Below are 24,350 nucleotides of genomic sequence, written 5' to 3' on the forward strand. Positions count from 1 at the left end.
AAACCCTTTCTCTCCAAAGATGCATCTATTATTAGCTTCGTTCAACAATTTAAATTCCCTATAACTTTCTCTATCCATTTCCAACATTATTGTTAAGGACCTGTTTGTGGGTACACGAATCGCTTTTTCCAAACCAAAAAAGCCTACCATTTCAAGTACTTGCAAAATGAGCAATCTTTCTTACAGAAACAACCCTACTATCATCACCAACATGTTCTAGGTATACCATTATTGATGGGTCTAGCAATACCTCTTACTATTTTATTCAAAAACTAGACACCAAGCTAGAACTTGTCATCCAGATGTTGGAAAAGGATAATATGTAAGATTGTAACATTTGGAAGACTGAATTGACAAAATTAAATTCGGATGTAAACTGAATAAAGAATGAGAAAATAATTACAAAGTGAGATGCATGTACATTTTCAACTTATAAAAAGTTTTACCCAACAACAACATGAATGGCCTATTACAAGAGCATATCAAAATCAAACAACAAAGTATACACCGAAATTAGAACTCAAAATAACCTAGACTAAACTTTACAAACCCGACCAAGTAAAACACATTAAACCAATTAAGCAAAAGAAGAAAAAAGTTGTATGCACGAAGAGCCAGAAAGAATCCATAACATAAACTTTCCCTACTACTGGCTCGGTTAAAAAATGCGTGAACATTCATTTCACTGTACCCAAATGCTCAAAAGTCAAAACAAAAATCATGGTATAGTATTTAAGGTAATGATGTTTCCATAAAATAAATGTACGTAAGAGTGACCTAGATACTAAGTGTACCCTCCCGTTCGTTTTGTAGGGGTACCCCCAACCACCGAAAGCAACCCACCGTCGTAACCCTCGTGTTCATCCAAGTATAAATCTTCACTGCTCCTAAAAGCAGCGTGCAATATCACCAGCGCAATCCCGACGACAATCGAAGCCACCACGTTCACCCACACGCCGGTGAACACTAAGGCCACGACGGTCGCTGCCGCAAGGACAGCCGCCACCGTCCTATCATCCACCGAGGAGCCGAACACCATCACCGGCTCGTCCCGGAAGAAGTAGAGAAAGAACCAAGCGACCAGCGCCACCAAAAACACGATTATCGAGAGCGGGTGCCAGAGGAGGCTGAGAAAGAGAACAAACAGCACCATCATGAAGTAGTTCACGCGGAAGTGGTTGAGGTTGCGTTTCACGCGCATGGTGGCTTCGTTGATGGAGTGGGGACGCGTGAAAGAGTAGAGCGCGAATACCTCTTCCCATGGTCTGCGCGTGGCAAAAGCGGCGCGTGCGGATGTGGCGGCGCGTGCGATAAAGTAAGGACGAGTGGCGGTGGATGATGATGAGGGCGAGGGGAAAGAACTGTAATGTGGCGTGGAGGAAGACGTGGATGACATCGCATCTAAAGTAATTAAAATCGGAAAGTTTGAAAGATTAACGTTAATCGGATGATGAAATTATAGATCCACACTGTTTTTGTGTTTTTCAGATAATGAAGAAGAAGAAGATTCAGGGCAAAGTTTTTCATGTGCCTGTGTTGAGTTGGGTATGAACGGTGTCGTTTAGGTATTGTGTTAGCGTTATAATAATAAAAAGGAAAGGCAGTGTTTGGCTGTCGTTTACTTCATGATCAGCGATGCCAGCGAGTCCATGAAATCCCGTGGGGCACTCGAGCGATGTGGGTCCCACGCGGCAGAAACATGACATGTTGACAACTAAACATTGGGTGTTTATGCATAATTGTGATTATTATAGTATTTTTACATTAGTTTTTATTCTAAAACTATGAATGGGTCAAGTAAGTAAAGGAGCATTGTTTGGCGTTTTGGGGTTTTGACTACGTGGTAGTACTGGATGCGAGAATAGGTTAGAAGCTACAACGCATAATATGAAGATGTTGTCTATTGTTTCAGATGAAAGGAGAGAGATAAGTTTGCCATGACTTTCCAGAAGCACTGAAATTATCATGGAACCTTCTTTTCCATAACTGCTTGGAGGGGGAATTTTCTTTTATTGAGAACTGATTCTTAAATATTCCATAAATGGTTATTTAGAGATATACATTTTAGAGTTTTTTATATTTTTCTTGAAATTTTTTTATACTGATAAATTAATTAATTTAGTTTTTATTTATAAAAAACAATATATAAGTAGTTCAATATTTTGTTTTTATGTATTTATTTAATTTTTTTTATAACATATATAGTTTATTTATGTATCATAAAGTGTACATTTTATTATAAATTATTTTATTTTAATTTTTAATAAATTTTTATATAATAACAAATGATTAATAAATTTTAAGATAATGTCTAAGATAATCTTATATTATAAAATAATTATCATGGGTAATAATTATTTAAAGAAATGTTCACATTTTCATTCAAATTTCATTTTTCTTTTTTCTTCACTAGTGTAAAAATAGCGTATAACTTCACGCATTCAACGTTCCACCACTTAATAGCCAATTTTAAAAATGATCGGTGACATTTTTGTAAATAAATGCAATTGTAGAACGTCGAATCCGCATTCAATTCGACGTTCTATGATGGTAATTATTTAAACTAGCGCGTCATTCTCTTTCTTCTTTCTTTTAAACCACCAATAGTACGTCGAATCCAGTAGGTGTTCAACGTAATATTTGTAACATCTGATAATCTCACACTTGATAATTCATAATTTGTATATTGTAACGTTACAATTAAGGTAACATCATGTAATCCCACACTTGAAAATTCATAGATATTTATCTATACATGTTTTAAACTCAAATTTCAACTACAAAATCATAAATATAACTTGAATTCTTCTACTTTATTCTTCTATCTCTCTCTTCATTGGCACGGGATCAGATGACATTCCTTCATCTGCTCCTGTATAACGAATTATACGATCATCGCACATACACAAACACAAACAAGTAGGGTGAGCTAACATGCAACCAATTATTTATAAAACATGCATAATTACTTTGATACACTCAACAAACCTCATATAATTATGTCAGACACCCTCATACCATCATACAACAATCGTATCTTAGATACTCATCCCACAATACTACAATAGACACTCATCTCGATAATATGTTGATGAGTGGTCACGGGAGGTTATGCACTTGTGATGACTTCTACTTCTTCTTACAAATACACTTCCAAAATACTACATATCATCCACAAGGTTAGTCCTCAACACTATGTTCAAAACCGACACATAGACCAGGATCTCCTGCTCCTCTCACCACATAATTCATCCTTCTCTACATGAGACTGAATGATTATTAGAGTATCAGGATAATCTCCAACTACGACACCCTCAACATCTACACAAATACCATATCATTATTGAATCTCTCCACGAGACTCGTACCATGCTCGTATTCCTCAACTCACATCATACCATTACAAAATCTCCCCATAATACTCATATCATGTTCAGATGCATAAATTCAAATCCAATATAATAAAATACAATCATCACAGAAATCATACAAAATGAATGTATAAATAAATTAATAATAATAAAATATCACTATAAATGGTCACCGAAGAAGAATCAAATGTTTGACGAATCAAACTCACCATAAACGCCAGTACATATGACTAGTCACAACTTACTGGATTTGACCAGGGCTGCTCTATGATCAGGGATGTACCAACTCCGGTTTTTAAGATTCCTCCATCCTACCATCACAATTAAAATTCATAATTCCATATCTACCACAATAACATGAATTCATCAGAAATTTTCATTTCCAACAAGATATATCGCACAATAATTTAATAGTACAGAATCTGTTCAACAAGATTTAAGTTAAAAGCTTGTCGAGTAGACTTCCAGGAAAGAGAGGTGCGTCACAATGGACAACTTAAGTACCAAGTCTTTCCTTAGCCAAAGTGTTCCTCAACTAGTTTTAACAAATTTCTTATTTACAAATTCAAAACAACAACATATAATATTAACATAGAAATTCAATATAGATAGATATACAGTAAGCATTAACAGTACACAAAATTTCAAGACATGAATAGTAATAAAACAATACTAAATCATAATATAAAAGCTTAGAAAGGTTAGCTCCCCTACCTCTATTCCACATTTCTCTTGCTCCGAATTTGTTTCCCTGAAAACTCTCGAGAACCTCTACTCTTCTTGCAACTAATTTTTTTTTCCTAACTCTTTCTTCTCTATTTCTCAAGCTCTCACTTGATTTTCTCTCTCTTTGTGCATAATAACCTCTCCTCTCATGACTATTTATAGTCCAAAAATTTTACTATTTAACAATTTTTTAATATTATTTATTATTTTAATATTATTTATTATATTAATATTTTAATCACCACTTGGCCTATTTGCTCCCTCAATAATGTTTTTAAATCTGAGTGCTTTATCCCCTATCAATATTTTAAATTTTATTTTATTTTATTTCGTTTTTTTAAACAAAAAGATAGAAAATAATTTGAACACATCACCACAATTTTCTACCAATTAAGCTACCAAAATTTCTTATTTAACTTTCCACATTTTTTTTACATAGACTTATTATATTTTCTATTCACAAAGAAATTTATTTCTATTAGTAATAAAATTGTAAATATTTTTCATGGGTCTTACATTCTCCCCAACAACAAAAAAATCGAAAATTCTATACGTCATCTTCTAGTTTCCATGTAGAGTCACTGTTCTCTTATCCCAAACCACCCTGACTAAATTGATAGTTTTCCCTCTAAGTTCCTTTGTTTTAGTGTCTTCTATACAAACAGGTTGTACTTCCACTGAGAGATCCTCTCGGATTTGAATCTCTTCTATTTCTAAAATGTGAGAAGGATCAGGTACATACTTTCTTAGTTGGGACATGAAAAACTGAATGGAGATTGACCAACTGAGGGGATAACACAATCTCGTAAATATAAATCATTATTTATAATAAAATTAAATATAAATAATTTTTATAACTTTATTGCAGGATGAGTTATAATCATTGCATGTGTTATATTTTTAAAATAATAAAACTATTCTTATTATTATTATAAAAAAATATAAATAGATTTTTATAATTTACTTGTAAATACTTTTTATTCTTTTCATAATTAAAAAAATGTTTAGGTTGAAAAAATCAGTTAAATAAAAAAATGGTATTTACACCATGATGATAATAGACAATAAACTTGTTATTTGTAGATTTTTGTTTTTGAGAAAATAGTTTCTAATATCAATTTATATGTTAGGACCGATGGTACAAAGTGAAGCAAAATAAATTAGAAGATAACAAAATAAAAGGAAATAGATTAGAAGTATAATTTTGTTGATTAGTTTGTGAGAAAACATTTTCTTCTTCATTGCACCCCAAATTGAAAGAAAATAAAAACTGAACCTAACAATGGATGTAACTTAATGTCAACGGAAGAAGAAGACACTCTTCACCTAAATCGCAAGATAGCCTAAAAACCAGGCAGTAGTCAAGGAACTTTAGGTACATATTTCACACTTGGCGATATTTCATTGGCCCATCCTATTACCAACGGCTACATTTTGCCTCCGTGGCCCAACCTCTTCAACGGTTCCAACAACCCCAAAATTATTGACCATCACTTTTGTCTCACTTTCTCGCGACACATTTTTAAACTCATTTTGATTTATTCTTTTTTTCATTATTTTAGTATCATCTTATTATTACCGTACACAAAAACACTAATGTTTATATAATATTTCCGTTTTTTTATCTGTAGTAAATAGATAGATATAATAATTTTTTATTTGATTTACTTTGCCTTGTTCACGAAGCTCATGCTAAAGATTATATTTTAAATATAAGTGTATTTCAAACTTAAATGGAAATAAAACACAATTGAAAAGTTATATCAATGTGTTGTGTCAGTTTTTCCTATAAAAACATATAAGTAAATAGCTATTTTTCTCGTTAAAACAAAAAAAAAATTAAAGGGGATTATTACAGCTAAAAATATATTAAGAAGAATTTATGAAAAACTTGTTTTCAAGAGTAAAAAGTTTACTCGTAATTACTTAATGTAACAGAATCTTATATAAGTGGGAGATTCCAATGGAAGAAACTACAGGCAAATAATAATGATCATTGCTACTTGACTCGTAGGATAAAAACTTGTCTCGTTTGTAAATTAAGATTAAAAAACACACTAACAATAATTGAAACACACTTAGACCAGCAGTGAATTCTTAGTATACTTAATTATAATAAGAAAATTGTATTCAATGTCATACAAGCTATAAGAAAATAGTATTTAAATACAATGGTGAAATGCCACTGGTACAATAACTTCCTTTTGCGTTAGAATGGCCTATTTTTGGGTTAAATTATGTAACTTTTTTATAGGAAAATATCAAATATATAATTTACTTTTATACTTGGTTTTTATTTTGATAAATTTGATGCAGTCAAGTTTTTCCTGTTAATATTATACTAATAATATTAAAAATATGTTACGGGCTAGTTTATATTTTTTTTGTTTATTTTAAAATAAAACAATACGAATATATTTAACTTTATTAACACAGTTTTAACGGAAAATAACTTAATTTTTCAAAATAAAAACTAACACAGTTTTAACTATATTTTATTTTATTATTTTAAATAAAATAATCTTAAAATAACTTTTTAAAGTATAATTTTAGTTTAAAAAGTTTAATTTTAATAAAAATTTAAATTAAATCACACAATAAAATATTAATAGTAGTAAATATAAGATAAATTTAAACGAGTTCCACAAATATATAAGTTTTAAAAAAATTAAACTATTACAAAATTAACTTCTCATACATATAAATTAAAAGAATAAAAATATATGAAGGCAATTCTAAATATTTTTTTCGTTATTAATATATTTTTCATTGATAAATTTATTTTGATCACTTAAATTTAGAAAACATACTTAAATAAAATTTACTAATAATTAATAATTATTAACGAATAGTGAATATTCATATATCAAATATCATAAAACTATACTTGTTCCATCAAGAATTAAATATTCATATTCATTATATGTGGATATTCTTAAAAATATTTATTTAATATTTATTCCAAATTTTACTCACAATATAAATTATTTTGTCATCCATACCTTCAACCCATCGTCTCTTGAGTTTCCATGGTTTCCAACGCATCTCAACATTCAAGCTTTGTAAAGGTTTTTATTTCATTTCGATTATATAATTCAAAATATATTTCTGACCGAAAATATATTCTATATTATTTAGGAATCTACAATTCGTGAATACAGTTTTGAGTTTATTTTCGTCATAAATACATTTTAAATTATATTATTCGAGGTTTTATTATATTCTGATTATATCATTTATAATGTATTTTTTTAATCTGAAAATTTATTCTGAACTGTATAATATATTATTATTATTATTAATATTATTATTATTGTTATCGTTATCATTATTATTATTATTATATGATTATCATTATTATTATTAGTGTACTTATTTATTTTTCTTCTTCTTCTTATTAATAACAAAAATAATTAGAATATTTTCTATTTATTGTCTATATTCATTAATAAAATTAATCATTTAATATTAAGAGTAATTGAAGTATTTTAATGCCAACTGAGAGTACGATAAAAATGAAGAACAATCAGAATAATTTCACATAATATTTATCGATTTTATTTTCATATGAATATTTTTATTTATTGTCTAGATTTATTGTATTATATTTATTAGTATAGATACTCCTTTAATATTATTAAGAATATTTTAAATATAATATTTTTTTTCAAATGAATTCCGATTACACAATTCGAAATATATTTTTAAATAAAAAAATGGAATGAATCCTGAAAATATCCATTGAAGTGAATCATATTTTTAATGGGGTGTAGAAAGAAAAAAGGGATGCATAAAAATATTCCCGTATCTTTCCTGTTTCTGTTGACAAAAAATAGCCTAACCCAACATCAAAGGCCTACACTAGAAAGAAAGGATTGGAAATATTTTTAATATGGAAAATTTAAAACATTTTTTCTCAATAATATTTTCAAAAAACATATTTAAAACAGCCTGAATTATTATTAGAAGACTACGTACATAGACATCAAATCTTATGGCTGAAATTACTTATATTACACGTTAAATAAATTTATTTAATAAAAAATCATACAGTTTTCAATTCTGGTAAAAACTTCAGTCTTAAACTACCGAATCAGAATTTTTGACTAACCTGATAAACTAATCAAATTTTAATATTTGCAAAAAATTATTAAAGAAATCAACTTTATGAAAAAATATTTTTCAGGTATTTTTTATAACTATATTATTGGTACAATTTGAAAACTTTCATGACTATTTTTAATGAGGTATTCTCTTTTAACTATTTTTCTGGTCTATAATATCCAAAGCCACTTGGATCATACATTCAATAAATCTTCTTTTGCAGAGATTTGGGAAAATTTACTAAAACATAACCTTAAATATTATGTTTGAAACAGAATTCATTTACAGATTCAAGATTGAAAATTCAACCATTTTTCAAGATACAATGTAAAATAACAAGTACCTGAAAGAAAACAAAGGAAAGAAGTGTAAAAACTTTACACTTTTCTTAAAAGAGTAAATGTCATGCGGATTCCAATGGACGATTAGATGTGAGTTTGAGATTCATTTTTCAACTTTCCAAAAGTAAAAAAATAATAATAATTCTTTTTTATTATAATATTTATAGTAATTATTCAATATTTTTTTATTAAATATAGTTTTAATATTATTAAAAAAAGTGAATATGGTTTTGTTAAATTAACATTAATATTATTAGAGAATTGGAGATGATAAAAAGGTGAAACCTCATTAGTTATTTTATTAGTCCACCAATGAAAGACAGGTTGAGACAACATTTTTAATATGAGAACTCAAACTAACTCGGTTCGCCAAGTTCGACAATTTGATAAGCCGAATAGTAAGTTACGTCGAGCCAACCAACTTCATTAACACAGTACGACGACATAACCAATGTTTGATATAGCTCGACCAATATCTCAAACAACCCAGATAATAGTTCTTTTCAATCCGAAATCAGCTTGATAGCTCGATAGTCCGACATCAACCCATTTTCACACAAAAAAATATAAAATTTCAGTTTGTTTCCATGTGATATTATATTTTGATGATAAAAAAAATAGACGAACTAGTCTTGCAACTCGAAGGACCAAGTTGTAAAGTTCAACCTATTTTCAATTAACAAATCAGTCTGGCCTGGTTCATTTTTGACAGACTAATATCGAGTGAGGCCTAAACAGGTTAACCCATTATGTCACCCTTTTAAAAAGCATTGACTTGATAAAATAATACAATATAAAAATATTCATACTAATTACAATCATAAAAAAACAATTACGGGAAATATTGAAATTAAAAAAGATATTAAGTAAAAGAAAGTTATTATCAACATAAAGAAAAACTCTATAAAGCACATGATGGATTAATCATATTAATATAATTCTTAATTTTTAATATGACTAATATTGAATTAATATTTGAATATTATTATAATAAAATAAATAAATAAATTTAAATTTTGGTATTCTATGAAATAGTTATTTTAATACATTGTTTTGAAATATAATATCTATTATCAACCAAAACTTCATAATAATTTTTATTTAAATTTATGATTTATTTTAACTGTAATTTACATTTTAAAAATAAAATTATTTTATAAAATTACGAACATTAACAAGTATTAAATAATTAATAGTTATTTTTATGAGAAAGAATACAACTCAAGTTACGCGATAAACATTTAAATATTTTTAACATTTAATTACGCACTTAAACATTTTTAATATTTAATTAAATTTCATTTTATAAGACATTTTAGTATTTTTCTTTAAAAAAATTACTCTATCATATTAATTAGAATTAAAAAAATATGTTTTATTTGTTTTTCTTTGCTTTGTACCCTCTTTTCCTTCGTCTAAATAATTTTACTATTCGGTCTATTTCTATTGCTTTCTTCTTCTTCTTTTCTCCTCCCCCATTTTCCATTAAGTACTTTCTTATCTTAAAGTTGGAAGTTTGGTTCTTTTGTGTCATGCTTATTATAGTGTAAAAGTTCTCCACATATTTCACTTTCATGCTCATTTAGAGCTTTTCATGAAAGAGATGTAATTTTTTAAAATTCTTCTCGATAAGAAAATTAGAATGCTTTACATAATTTCTTTAGAAACATTACAATATTTTAATTCTATTATTACCGTATAAAATGTTATTTACTATAAAAAAATGTTTAATAATCCAAGAGGTTGCGCTTAGTTTTAAGAACGGTTTCATCATATAGGCAGCACTATATACAAATTGTACTTGTCGGTATATCCAAGAGAACAATATTTTATATTTTATAGATAAAAATCCAGAAGTACTTAAATATAACACTCCAATATCTTTTTCAATATATTCGTCCTAGTCAGAATGAACGAAGCTCATGTCATTATTAATCAATGTTGACCACTTTCCAAGAGAGTAAGGTTCAATGTATTGAAATTTTTTAAATCTAATAAAAAATAATAACATTTTTTTTCAAATTTTGAACACTGTTAAATTGTTAACTTTTTAAAAAAACTTAAGTAATGAAGATTTCTGCATATATAATAAAAAAGTTATGATTTGATCTTCATCCTCAAAATAAATGTTGTATGACACACGAACTTTTAAATAATATCTAAACTTGAAAAACGAAATTATAAGCTTAATTAAAGTACAATTTGTTTATGTGAGCAATTTTAAAAATTTATTCATTTCAATAATTTAAAAGGAAAATGGATCCATTCATAAAAAAAAAACCTAGTATTCAATCTTGACTAGGTTCGAAGTTATCTGCTCATTCTTTTCCCATTTTTTTATTCCCATTATCACCATCGTCCCTTTGAACGGTATCTTGCCCGTGCTATTCGACTTTGTCTGGTGGGTGGGTTCAGGGAGAATGATGCCTTCAAAAAAACGTCGTTAAGGTGGTTCTACTTTCCATATCTATGATTAAAATATATTATATATAAAAAAAAGAAATAAGATGATACAAACTAGTGTTTTTTTTTTAAAAAAAATAAGAATAATATAACTTATCCTTACTTTTCGAAGGAGAATACCGACACGATAATTTAGTTTTTATGATATAATATATTGTTCAGATAACTGAATTTGAAAATTTAAAAATTTATGAACATTTATAAAAATAATTTAATGGAGGCGAGAAAAATTTATGAAAATTTTCAAACATAGGAATTTTAAATTTTATATATTTCCTACTTTTAAAATTTATAGTTATTCTTATTTCTTTTATTTCACTATAATTGATAACTTTTCCACTTAATTTTATTAAAAAATCATTATTTTAAAATACAGCAATAGGTAGATCTTATCATAAATTGGATTGGATCGATTTCGAATTCAACCTGATCAATCTACTATAACTTAAATTTAGTATTTTAAAATTTATATTTAATTATTTAATTTATTGATTAGTTGAATATAGATTGCGAGTTAATTTGGTCGGATTATTCAAATTTTAAGTTTATATAAGTTAATTTTTGTATCTAAAAAATTAATTTTATTTTGAATAAATAAAACAAATATAATGAATTTTTAACTAAAAAATTACATGCATAATTTCAATACTAATTATTATAACAGACTATGATTCTATATAATTTATTTTTAAATTTTAAAATAAAAATATTATATAGAAATGAAACTCACTGTCCAATCTAACTTTCCCATATCCGGACCGCTACTAATGTTCAATGCTATACTTATAATTATTGTGAACAAGAGATAAAAATCATAGGGTTTTATCTTAATCTAGAATGCATGGCCTTTAAATATATATATATATATATATATATTTATGTATATATATATGTGTGTGTATCACTTTAATTATGACTATTAGGGATTGTAGTGACAATTGATTCCGGATAGCATGTGTAGGTGTATTTAGTCATTTGTAGGTGTGATGAGTTTGAATGGACAAACCATCAAATATGTGAAGCTCAAGTAACTAGGAGAAGAAGCAAATAAATAACACATGAATTGGAGATCCTTCAAGTTAACCTCAAGCACCAAGGAGATGAAGCAAAAAGGAATGCAACATGGGATGACAAAACCCAAATATGTTCAGAAAGATATAAATTTTTCACCTCACTCACAATTTTGGAAAGGAACTCAGCACATGTACAATAAATGCAATGCACATAAGAACGGAAAGACCTTGTACACAAAAACCTGTTCTATTCTAATTTCTTCTTTTTAGTAATCTAAGAAAAATATATAATGGTAATTGATTGTTGGTAGGAAGATTTTTGGATAGTCTTTATGTGTGTGTATGGTTTGATTTAGGTGGGTCACTAAGGAAACAAAAATTATATATAAATATAATGGGACTTGAACATCCAAACCTTCGCCAATGGCACGTTGAGTCTCATGCACAGTATACATTAAACCTTCGCCCCTTTCCTTCCTTTTCTTTTGTTTCTTCTTTCCATTTTTCTGAAACTTTAATCGATTCTGCACTTCTGCCTGCTCATGTTTGTAAGGTATTACCTTTACCTGATTTTGAAAACAAAAGAAGAAGCAACTTTTACTTAATTTACTGTTGCTCACACAGAATAAGCCAAAGTCTTGCGACTGCAAAACAACTGATTGGGTAAATTAGAGTTGATTAATTTCAAGTTTATACGGTGGTGAAAACAGACCCAAAAAGCTTTACGCTTTGAAGTATGCAACTTACGTACTAACATAGGTTCAGTGATAATCCAAGGATGCAACAAACGACAAACAAATAGCTAAATAAACTTTAAACATATCCCCAGCTGGTTTCTACCGCAATAATCAAAATGTTGCTCAAAACCTATAACCTGAACTGTACAACATCACAACAATGGCCATGTAGCACCCAAAATAAGTCATATAAACAAATTCAAAGAAAATATATATAAAAGAAAAACACTAGGCCATCGCCGCCGACGTTTTCCGCCGGCCGCTTCAGAATAGCGGCGCCGGCTGATTAAGGTCGAACAAAAACGGCTTCTTCTTCTCTTCCTTGGTAACCACAAATCCGGCAATGTTCTCCAATTTGTAGCCCTTGTACTCCGACCTCACCGGCGCCCCGGAATCTGCATCCGTGGTGAAGAACAAGGGAAGGCCGAAGAACTCGACCGGTCTAGCGAGTGGGTCATGGGCTGGGGCCTGAGATTCAGGGGCAGCGAAAATCGCAGGAGCAACGACGTAGGTGAAGTTGGTTTTGGCCTTGGGCCCTCGGAGCGTTCTTGCTGCGGTGTCGTAGGCCCTGGCGGCTTCCTCGGCGGTGTCGAAGGTTCCGAGCCACTTTCTGGTCTTTTTCCAGGGATCGCGGATCTCGGCGGCGAAGCGGCCCCAGGGACGCTTGCGGACGCCTCTGAAATGGGCCTCTTTGGGCGGCGGCGGAGAGTGTTTGTTGATTGGAGGCGCGTGGGCAGGCATTGGAGAAGAGTGAGTGGGTGAGGATGGTATGAGAATGAAAAGGGTTTTGTATATAAATAGGAGTGGGGACAGTCTGGGGTTTCGCCGACAGCTTCCGTTTCCTAATTTTGGAACCTCCTTTCAATTTTTTTTTTCTATTTGCCCCCATTTTCTAATTTATCATTTTATCTTCATCCTATTAATGCATAAGCATAATTAAATTTTATACTATTAATGCGATTATCTTACGACATAAAATTTAAAACATGGCCAAGTCTTTCATCACAATTATTCGTATACTTGACCCCAAAAGAATACCACGAAATTATATCGTATAGCCGAAGACTATAATTAAAGTAAAAAAGACAAAAGGGGATTTTTTTTTTCATTTTAGGTACATTTTTGTAGGATGAAATGGGGAAGTGTGGGAGTAATTCAGTTGTTGTTACGCCGAATCTTCCGCAGAAATCTATATCTCTCCGCTTTACCTAAATTATGACTTTTGTAACTTTTTGGACTTTTAGATTGAGAAAAAACAGACCAAAGATCCCATACTTTTCATATTTAAATAGTAAGCTACTGTATTATTACCTTCGACCAAAGTTCATATCTGCGAAACTGTCTTATAAGTAATATTTGAAGGTACTTGTGTAATGAATAGGATAACGTAGTTCCTTGGTGTGCACGAGTGTGAAAGGAGAGGGTAAAAAAAGTCTGTCTTGGACAATTTTTTCAATGATACGATGGGAGAGAAGAAAAGAGAGCAGTAAAATGGAAGATTAAGATGATAGTTAAGAAATGAAATTTTAAATTTTATTTATTTTTAAAATTAGATAAAATTTACATATTATTTATTGTATGAAATTTGTTTATGAAGGTGGGAGGGAGAAGATGATAGGAAAGAGTGTTTAATTGCAGTACCAAAAGAAGAGAGCTCTTAAATGCAAGGCGCATTGAGTGAGTGAGTCACTCACCTGACTGAAGAAAGCAGAATATGTAACCCAAAGGGTAGCTGCTGCTGCTAGTACCTACGCCTACTGCTACGTATGTGTGCTCCCCTTCTATGGCGTCAAAACTCCAAATTTTTGGCCCACCACCATCCGTGCTGCTGCTGCAACGCAAACACTACCTAAAAACCCTATTCCTAAGGATCAGATGCATTAATTAACATCAAAAGTACTCTCATCAGATCACAGATGAATGAGGACCAACAAAATCAACCAATCTTTAATTACATTTTGACTGCTAGGTAAGGTAATGTCTCCGTCCTTTTATTATTTTAATGGAGTATTTTCTCTCATAATTACTCAAAGAAAATATTCTTTTTCTTTCTAAAAAAAAGTAACGGATAAAACTTAAAGTATTTTTAACTTCTGTAAACCAGATTTTTTTGGTTAAACAGTGACATTAATAATGGGATTCTGATAATTAGGGGATAGACAGCCTGATCGTTTAGCTTGTCTGTGACACCACATTGATGGGTTATAGAAAATTCTTGTATGTGCCAGAGTCTCACTCCATAATTTTCGTATGAGTAAATATTCGTTTTGGTAAAAGATAGATATAAAGGATGATAGATAAACCTTCGAAACAACATTTCTAATTTTTAAAGTATCAATTATCCGTATTTGTGATATTACAAATATAATTCAGAAATTTTATAAATAATTTATTATAAAATTAAATTATAACAAGTTGATTTTTTTTAGTAATTTTTAATATATTACATGATAACACTATCATAAAATTTAATATATCATTAGTATAACATACAAGACTGATGATTTATATAACATCTTAATAATAAAAACATTTAATAAAAAATAGTAATTTATTTTTTCAATTCTTTCTATTTTTATATTTAATTTTGATTTAATAGAGTTTTTTTTTTAATATGTAATCTAACGTAGCTTGTATTAATATTGTTTATAAGATGTCATTTATCAAAATTTGAATATTAATATGTTAAAATTTGGGTCGTTTTTTTATTTTAGAGTCTCTCTTATTTAAGTATGTAATATTTTTTAAAGAAAAAAATATTAAGATTTTGAGACGTGACATCTTTCAATGATATTATGATTAATTTAACAAAAAGAATTACATTGAGTCTATTTAATAAATATTAGCACTCAATAAAAAAATATTGAAAAATGAATCATAATATTAAATGTAGAGAATAAATTAAGCATTAAACTTAATTGTAATATTAGTGTGTTTGGTTTTTGTGACAATATGTTGAAAGTATAAATATTCTAGAGTAATCATCAAATGATTTGCTAAAGTTTCTAGCATTATTGTCTTGCAAATTTTGTCTATATTTATGGTAAGTATTTTTTTCAATTTTTATGTAGATAAGATTTGTGTTTTGGCCGTGTTTATGATTATTGTTTATGCAAAGCCGAATATGTCACTCTAACTTCAAGCAATCATAGCTCAAAGTACGATATACTTGTCCTCTAAAGTTAGCTAAGTGTGTTAGGTTACAATAAATGCGCTAACTAATTAATATAATTAATGTACCTCATAAAACATGTTATTTATATTACTATGTTAATGGATTCTTATTTGGATAGGCTTAAGCCACATGACCTAATTATCTATTGATATTTTTTTTTTCTTAGCTTAATTATGAATTATCATGAGTGACAATATGTTTGGTATGATCCCCTCTTGGTTGAATATGTGAACCAGATATATATCGACCCAATTGACTAATATATACTTAGCCAAAGATAATTTTATATTGACGTAACCGAAATACATTTGGACATGTATAATATAATACAATTATATCTCAGTTTGAAATACATAAATATGTATCCTGAGGTCTTTTAGAACATTGAGTGATTTACCTTTTAGAATAATTATTTATTTTTTGTGAAAAATATTATTGAAAAATATAAAAAACAAATAAATATATTATTTAGAGCTTGTGAAACACATTTAAGTCATAATAATCAATTGTTAAGTGGATAATTGATCATTAAGTTGAGATGCTAATAAATAGTTATAATAGATTATTTTAGGCATGTATACATACGCATTTAATTGGTTATTTAATTATATTAATTATATGTAACAAGTGTAATAAATCATTTTATACTTAGCGAATGTTAGTTATAAGTCGTGAATAAGGAAAACGTGTGGTAAATGTTTGTATGAGAGTGCGGCAGTTCAAAATCCTAGTATGTACTCTATTGATCAATTAGGTGATTGTTAAAATAAACTTCCTTAACCATACTTAGAGACTTTTGCTTTAGAGAGCTCTAACAATTTCAATTATATGTTTATTTTTTCATTCTAACACCACGTTTTGCTGGCGAGTAGTGTTGTAAAATCTTAGATAAACAATGCCATCCTTTACAAAAGAATTACCTAAAACACTGTAAAATGTTCCTTGTCATTATCGCTGTTAATTGAATACAAATAGGAATATATATATATATATATATATATATATATATATATATATATATATATATATATATATATATATATATATATATGTACACACATAAATGTCGATAAAAAAAATACATAATATTAAGTCAAATAATAGTGTAGAATAGAAATGTAATGTCATTTATGGCTTGAATCATGAAGGAATTCATGTAAAGTTATGATTCATTTACTCAAAAATATTCATGACATTAAAAATATAACAAGGAAATGAGAGATGAATCCGGTAAGAAAAATAATAATAATAACAATGTAAAGAATATAAAGAACTAGAATTTATAAATAAAATAACAATGTAATAAAAAGAAAATGGAAAAAAGACTACGGTGAGTTGATATACCTACACTTATTTAACATGATTTTTATAATAGAAAAGTGAGAAATAATGTGTCAAATGAATGTAGAAGTGTGTCAAAATATTTTTTTAAAAAAAAGAGACTTAAAGTTGTGTTCATTTGCGCGTGTGATATTGTTGACAACAAATGGTGAAGAAGGATTTTTAGATGACTAAGATGTTTTGATTCGCAAATTTGAGAGCGAAAAAATGAAAAATTTTGCGGGATGTAGAGATTTTTTACTCTCACTTAACTTAGGTGATCTGAGAGCGATAAGTGTGAAAATGTATTTTTACCCTTAAATTAAATCATCTGTTCTTCACATTTTTTTTTTCATGTGCATGGCGTTGGTGTTGGAGCTAGAGGGCATGAAGCTCATGGTTGAAGATGAAGGAGTGAGAATCCATTTCCATTGAGGTGAAACCAATTCCACCTTGGAGCGAACCCAACATAGGGAATCAATTCCCATTTGTGTTGTAAGTGATTCCAATGAGATGCATATATGACAAGGGAATTGATTCCCATAGCTTGGAACCAATTGCAAATGAGATGCAATGATAAGAGAATCGATTCCCATAACACTGAAACCGATTCCAGCATACATGGAACTGAATATGATGTCCCTATAATAGATTCCACTTCATCAAACATATAATTTTCAATGTTTTTATTAAGTTTAGTATTTCAAATAATTTTTACAAAATAAATGTAACTCATAAATTTAATTTTATATTACTTTTAACATTAAGGACAATTTGGTAATCTTAATTTTCTATCTATTAAAATATTTTTTTAATCTATCACATAGTAAAATCACTTACAAACTTTCACAAACTTTACTTCTAAGTTCACTCAATGGCACCTCCAAATTCCTTAGGATGTGTTCACTTATGAAGATGAATTTAAGGGAGAATGAGTAGATTAATTTGAGTGAATTTGAAAGTAAAATGTATGTTGTTTATTTTAAGGGTTTTGGAAGTGATAGAAACTAGATTTGAAAGTAAAGTTTGTGAGATATTTGACTCATGTAATATATTAAAAAGATGTTTTAATAGATAGAAAATGAAGAATATCAAATTATTCTTAATGTTATAAGTAATATAAAATTATTTTTGGATTAGTTGGAATTATATTAAAAAAAGGTTAATGAATAGTTTTCAATTTTTTTTAATTATTGTAATAGAAAAAACAAATACAACAATTTGTTTGATATAAAAATAAAAATTAAATATTTAGTTTTGTAATTAAAGAAAATATGAATGTTTGTTTTGCTTAGCTGACAAGCACAAATATATGCTTAGACATCCATGAACAATAAAAGAAAGAGAATAGAGTGTGTAATAGCAAAAAGTTGTAGGACATATAAGTAAAAGCAGCTAATATCAACTGTAATTCTTGGCACATCTCCTTTCCATACCAGTGATCCTTTTCATTTGTATTATGCAAATCATCACTTTAAAATACATACCAGTACATTGAAATGAACACGCATGAACCTTGCTATTACATTTGTATGAATAGGAAATATGTTGAAGTGCCCCCACTCGTTAGAAAAAACAACACATATTTATTTTCAAATCCATCAAAATTCATCCACTCACTGCCTCTCAAATCCAACTTCAAAAGTGAGCAGAAAAACAAATTATTACTTAAGGTTCATGAATAGGAATGACAAATTTACCCACCGGCATGGGTATCCACGGGTAAAATCCGCGGAGGATAGTAACTATCCGCAGATATTTACTACCCGCAGGTAACGGGTAGCGGATACTTTAATACCCGCTTGTAAACGAATCGGGTATGGGTAGTATACTATCCGCCCCGCGGGTACCCGTTACCCGCAAAAAATTAAAAAGAAATAATTTATATATTTTTTAATTAAATTTACTTAAAAATAAAATAAAATTATATTTTATTAGTTTAAATTTAATTAAATTAAATTTTAATTTACATTTAATTTAATTTATATTATATATATATATATATATTTGTATTTTTATTTAAATTTTATTCATAGTAGGTATAGTTTAAATTTTAATTTACATACTATATATATCCTTATTTAAATTTTTTCATAGTAGGTATAGTTTGTCTCAAAATCTAAATAAATATATGGAGGTAAAACATTAAACCACCTATATTTTTATCTGTGAATGAAAGTTAAATTAACTAACTTAACAATACAATAATTTCCTTCATGAAAAACATGATTACCTTTGAATTACATATGTGTACAGAAATGCAAACAACGACGCCGTATTTCTCTATGACTCCAAAGAATCATTCATTGATCCAAAAACCATGACATATTAAAGAAAAATCTTTTTCCAACCAAAGTTTTTGAAAGTTCTCATTACTCCAAAGCATAAATGACCCTATAAACTCAATATAAATAAAAGTATGTACTCTTAAAAAAACTAAAAAACTACCCACATATTCAATCTTTATCTGTATTACCAGTATTCACCTTAAATTAATTAGCATATGAAACTTATATTATGTCCATAAATGAAACTGCCATACCCTCCATAATTTGAATGTTAAAAATTTTCAACACCAAAAATAATAAATAATGTATTATTCATATGTTTCTTATATTTATTCTGAGCCGTATGTATTAACTCTTTAATTTGAGAGATAACATAAGGATCCTCAAATGTACTATAATTTCTCATCCTCCAAGTAGTCCAAATAACTGTAGTAATGATTGTCACTTTAATTACTTTAAGCTACAAGGAAACTTCATAAACTGAACAACTAGATGTAAAGAAAACAAATGCAAATCTTGAAAAATTGCCTTCAACCATTCTCATAATCGTATAACAATAAAAGAAAAATGGAGAGAAAGATCCAAAATTATTACCACACAAAGAACACAAAGCATAAAATCACTCATTTTTTTAACCTTCAAATAATAGGTAAATGACAAAGAACTAGAGTTTTAAGAGGTAGCACCTTATCCAACCAAATCAAATTTCTTCAATCCATCCGTTTTATTAAAATAAATTTTTTTACAGCTTTTACAGAAAAACACGTCTAGATTGTTCAAAATTCAATTAAACACATCTTCATTTTTATTAATCATTGAAGAAAAAAATCACATAAATTAACCACAACAAAAAATAAAGTTCCAATAAGTAATTGTCTAGACGGAACTAATAACATATTATACCCTTAAGATGTTTTTTCCTTTTCACATGCCTAAAATTCTATCTTAGACTTTAAATATTAAATTTGAACCTATTTTAACTCATGTATGATTAAATTCAAATTAATAAAGATATTAAATTTTACAAATTCTGAGCTGAATAAAAAGAAAAAAAAAAGTAAAGAATTTATTTCATATACCTCTTGAGTCAACCTTATTTTCGTTTTAAAATTTTCATATTGAAAGCTACACTGTATCTCAATTCCAAACCTACTCCATGCCCCCGATCAGACTCCACCTTCAGGTCAGCGTCAAAATACAGGTCCAGTCCCAACTATCCATTGTTGTACAAATTATTGCAACGCAAAAGTGTCATTCTCTTTGACCTTTTCTCTTATTTATATTAGAATTAACATATATATATATATATATATATATATATATATATATATATATATATATATATATATATAACATGCGTAAGTTATTTTTACTTAGTATATTTTAATAATGTATATTGGATTTTAGTAGACAAAAATACTCTTATATATTATATATTCTAAGTTTTAAGGTTAAGAATATTTGAATAATTTTCGTTTTCAAAACTAAATAAGAAAAAAGAAATTTCCAAACCATTACTTACCTCTTTCATTCCTCTCAACCCGTTTTCTTTCATCTCTTCCATTCCAACCTTTTTTCTGTCATTCTACTATAGCTTCAATGGAAAAAATAAAAAAACAATTGTCTAACCCTAATTCACCTTCGTGATCACTTATCCTATTTGTTGCTCTTGCTCTGCTCGTTCATTTGTTTTCCACTTTAAGAACGAACAGAGCAAGAGTAACAAATTGCGGTGTCGCGGGTTGCGGTGTGTGGATGTGAGAGAGGATGGAGATGAGATAGAAACAAATTAGATAAGTGAGGAAGGTAGATTAGGATTAAGTGAGTGTTTCTGATTTTTTTTGTTAGGACTACATTAGGAATGACATAGAAAATGTTGAAATGAGAGAGATGAAAGAAAAATGGTTGAAAGGAATAAGGAAGGTGAATAAGGGTTTGTGGTTTTTTGTTTTTTTAGTTTTGAGAATGAAAATTATTCAAATACCTTAACCTTAAAACTTATAATCCATAATATAAGAGAATATTTTTGTTTAGTAAAATTCGGTACACATTCTTAAAATGTACCAACTAAAAAAGACGTGCATGATAACAAAATATATATATATATATATATATATATATATATATATATATATATATATATATATATATATATATATATATATATATATTCGAGTTGGAACCAGACTCCTGAGGAACCGAATTAACTCTCCATTATATCTTTTTGACTATGTCGAATTCCAACTTTGCATATGACCCATAAATGTGGAAGTAAAGAATACAGATTAGGACCCTTAAAAGGTTCATCTCCCAAACAACACATTTAGTTGCATTCTCACCACTGTTACTAACCACCTAATTCAAGACTCAAGCGTCAACACATACCCATACATATCAACCTCATAAATGAACAAGACACGTGATGGAAAACTCATAAGATAAGGTTTTGCCGTATCAATTAATAAATTTTAAATTTAATTCAATTTCACAAACCTAACTTATTATTATTATTATTATTATTATTATTATTATTATAAAATAATAAAAAATATAAATTTTTTAATACATCTTCTTCCTATCATAATATATACATATAAATATTAATGAGTAATATAATATAATTAAAATAATACATTTAATAAACAAATTTTATTCAGTTTAACTTATTGTTATATTATATTAAAAAATAAACTTTAAATTTAACTCTTACGAAGGTAACTTGTAAAGTGATTTCACCCATATATATATATATATATATATATATATATATATATATATATATATATATATATATATATATATATATATATATATACTAAATTAATTTTATTTTTATTCAAAAAAATTTACTATCAAAAGTAAATGACACAATAATTTAACAAGTTTTTTCCTTCCATTTTATTCTCCAAATATACCGTCACTGATTTTAATATTTTTTAATATATTAAAAACAGTTTTTATATCTAATTGAAAGCTCAACAGAGTAAAAACACAATAAAAAGAAGAAGCAGAAAACTGCATGGAAAGTGTAGTGTGTGGCTAAGCTAGGCATGGAGGACTGAGAGGGGAAGCACGTGGAAAACGTAAGAAAACTGCAAAAGTGTGGTTTGTGACGTGAATTTGAACATCCGGCGGCTGTGCCCAAACTTTCAACTTGTTTTGGTTCTTTGGTTTGGGACTTTGGGCTTTTGTGGGCCACACTACTGACTCTGACGTTGAAAACTCCTCCACGCTCTGGGTTTTTAGATTCTAACAACACTGGGCATCATGCGTGGTTATCACCAAAATAATAATAATAATAATAATAATAATAGAGTGATATATATTTACTTTTAGGAAAAGGTTTCTTCGATTTTTGACAATAATTTGACAACGATACGTGTCACATTATCATTGGTTGTTTTTATCAAATTTTTTTAAAAGTTTCATTTTGTCTTCGAGGACATCTTTGGAAAGAATGTTCAGGAACATTTTGGTACCTTTCACTTTTTGAAATAATATTCAGAAGAAAAACCTATTCCTCTCTTCGAAACTCTCTCACCGCCTTCGACATTCCTCATTCGAATCTCCGCCACCGAAGTGTTGTGTTTATTCACTGTTGTTCGTTCGTTGCTTGGGTCCACCGTTGTCTCCGGAGGAAGTCGTCTCTCTCTGTCCGCCATTGAAGTGTTGTCTTTGTATCACTTGGGTCCACCGTTGGCGTCATTTCTTCAAAGCTTTCGTTTTCTCGCTCGTGCTATTGTTCCTTCGTCGGTTGGAATAAAGTTTCTCTTAACATGGCCTTTTCTTGGGGTAAGTTGTTGTCTATTGGCTTCTTGGTTGGGGTATTGAAATTATCAAATGTGTTAGTAATCTTTATATCTCTTAGTTGTTTCTGCTTTTGCAAAATTATATTATTTTTTTAATTATTTCTCTATATTTACATATTTGGAATTTTTGCAGCCCAATTTTTTGGTTCTTGATTTGAGATATTTGTTTCGCCAGAGCAAGGTAAAGTATGTAATCTTTTTTATAGACTTTTGTAATAACTAATTTATTAGGAGCCTTGGTGATTGAGAACATTAGGTATTATTTGGTATGTTGTTAAAAAATTGAACTGTGGGATGATGTTCTCAATTACAATGAGAAAAGTATGCTTGATTACAACAATGTAAGTATCAGTAACTTTGTTAAAAGACTAGATGATTTTGGTATTGTGTTAATTTTTTAAAGTAACTTGTGTTGATTTCAGGAGCAGTTGCAAGTATTTAGACAAAAATATATATGGACTGGATTCTAGACAATGACAATGTGTGAAGAGAACAAGTCCTGCAACACTTAGGATTTTATAGGTTTTTAATTATATGTTGATTAGTTGCCTAGATATTTACATTGTATGAGCCTTGTACATGTTTTTTGTAAACAAAAGATTATGATTATAAATGTTGGGTAATATGTACTGATAATATATTATATAAATAAAATTTCAATTTTGATAGAGTACCATACGTTTTCTTCCAGTGGTTTTCGACCATATATATTGAAACCTTTTTTTGGGGAGCAGTGTTCATCTAGCTGGGGAGTACCGTTGAAGTTTCTGTACAAATTACCCTTTTTCCTCTGGTAATCGATTACAGAGGAAAAATGATAATTTGTACAGAAACTTCAACTGTACTCCCCAACTAGATGAACACTACACCCCAACTCTGTTTTTCTGACCTTTGCTACTTGTTTTGTTCTTAAATTTGTCCACCGAACTCCAAATGACTTGATTCTTGTTTTGTTGGAATCTAGACTCAAAGAGATTTCCAACAAAACAAGAATCGACTCATT

At 28.7% G+C, this 24,350-nt stretch overlaps 1 protein-coding gene and 1 pseudogene across 1 annotated transcript; both read right to left on the bottom strand.

Moving 5' to 3' along the window:
• Positions 1-381: 381 nt before the first annotated feature.
• LOC124829973 (PRA1 family protein F3 pseudogene) lies at positions 382-1,793 on the bottom strand (annotated as a pseudogene).
• Positions 1,794-12,797: 11,004 nt separating this feature from the next.
• LOC124829963 (ethylene-responsive transcription factor ESR1-like) lies at positions 12,798-13,536 on the bottom strand. The gene has a single exon (XM_047303552.2). It carries the CDS (start codon positions 13,494-13,496, stop codon positions 13,020-13,022), a length of 477 nt encoding a protein of 158 aa, XP_047159508.1. The 5' UTR covers positions 13,497-13,536; the 3' UTR covers positions 12,798-13,019.
• Positions 13,537-24,350: the final 10,814 nt, after the last annotated feature.

Source organism: Vigna umbellata, chromosome 5, assembly GCF_029865625.1.
Source record: "Vigna umbellata cultivar VRB3 chromosome 5, Vumbellata_1.0, whole genome shotgun sequence".
NCBI lineage: Eukaryota > Viridiplantae > Streptophyta > Magnoliopsida > Fabales > Fabaceae > Vigna > Vigna umbellata.

Coding starts and splice junctions, on each gene's coding strand:
- LOC124829963 (XM_047303552.2), bottom strand. CDS start 13,496: ATGCCTGCCCACGCGCCTCCAATCAACAAACACTCTCCGCCGCCGCCC.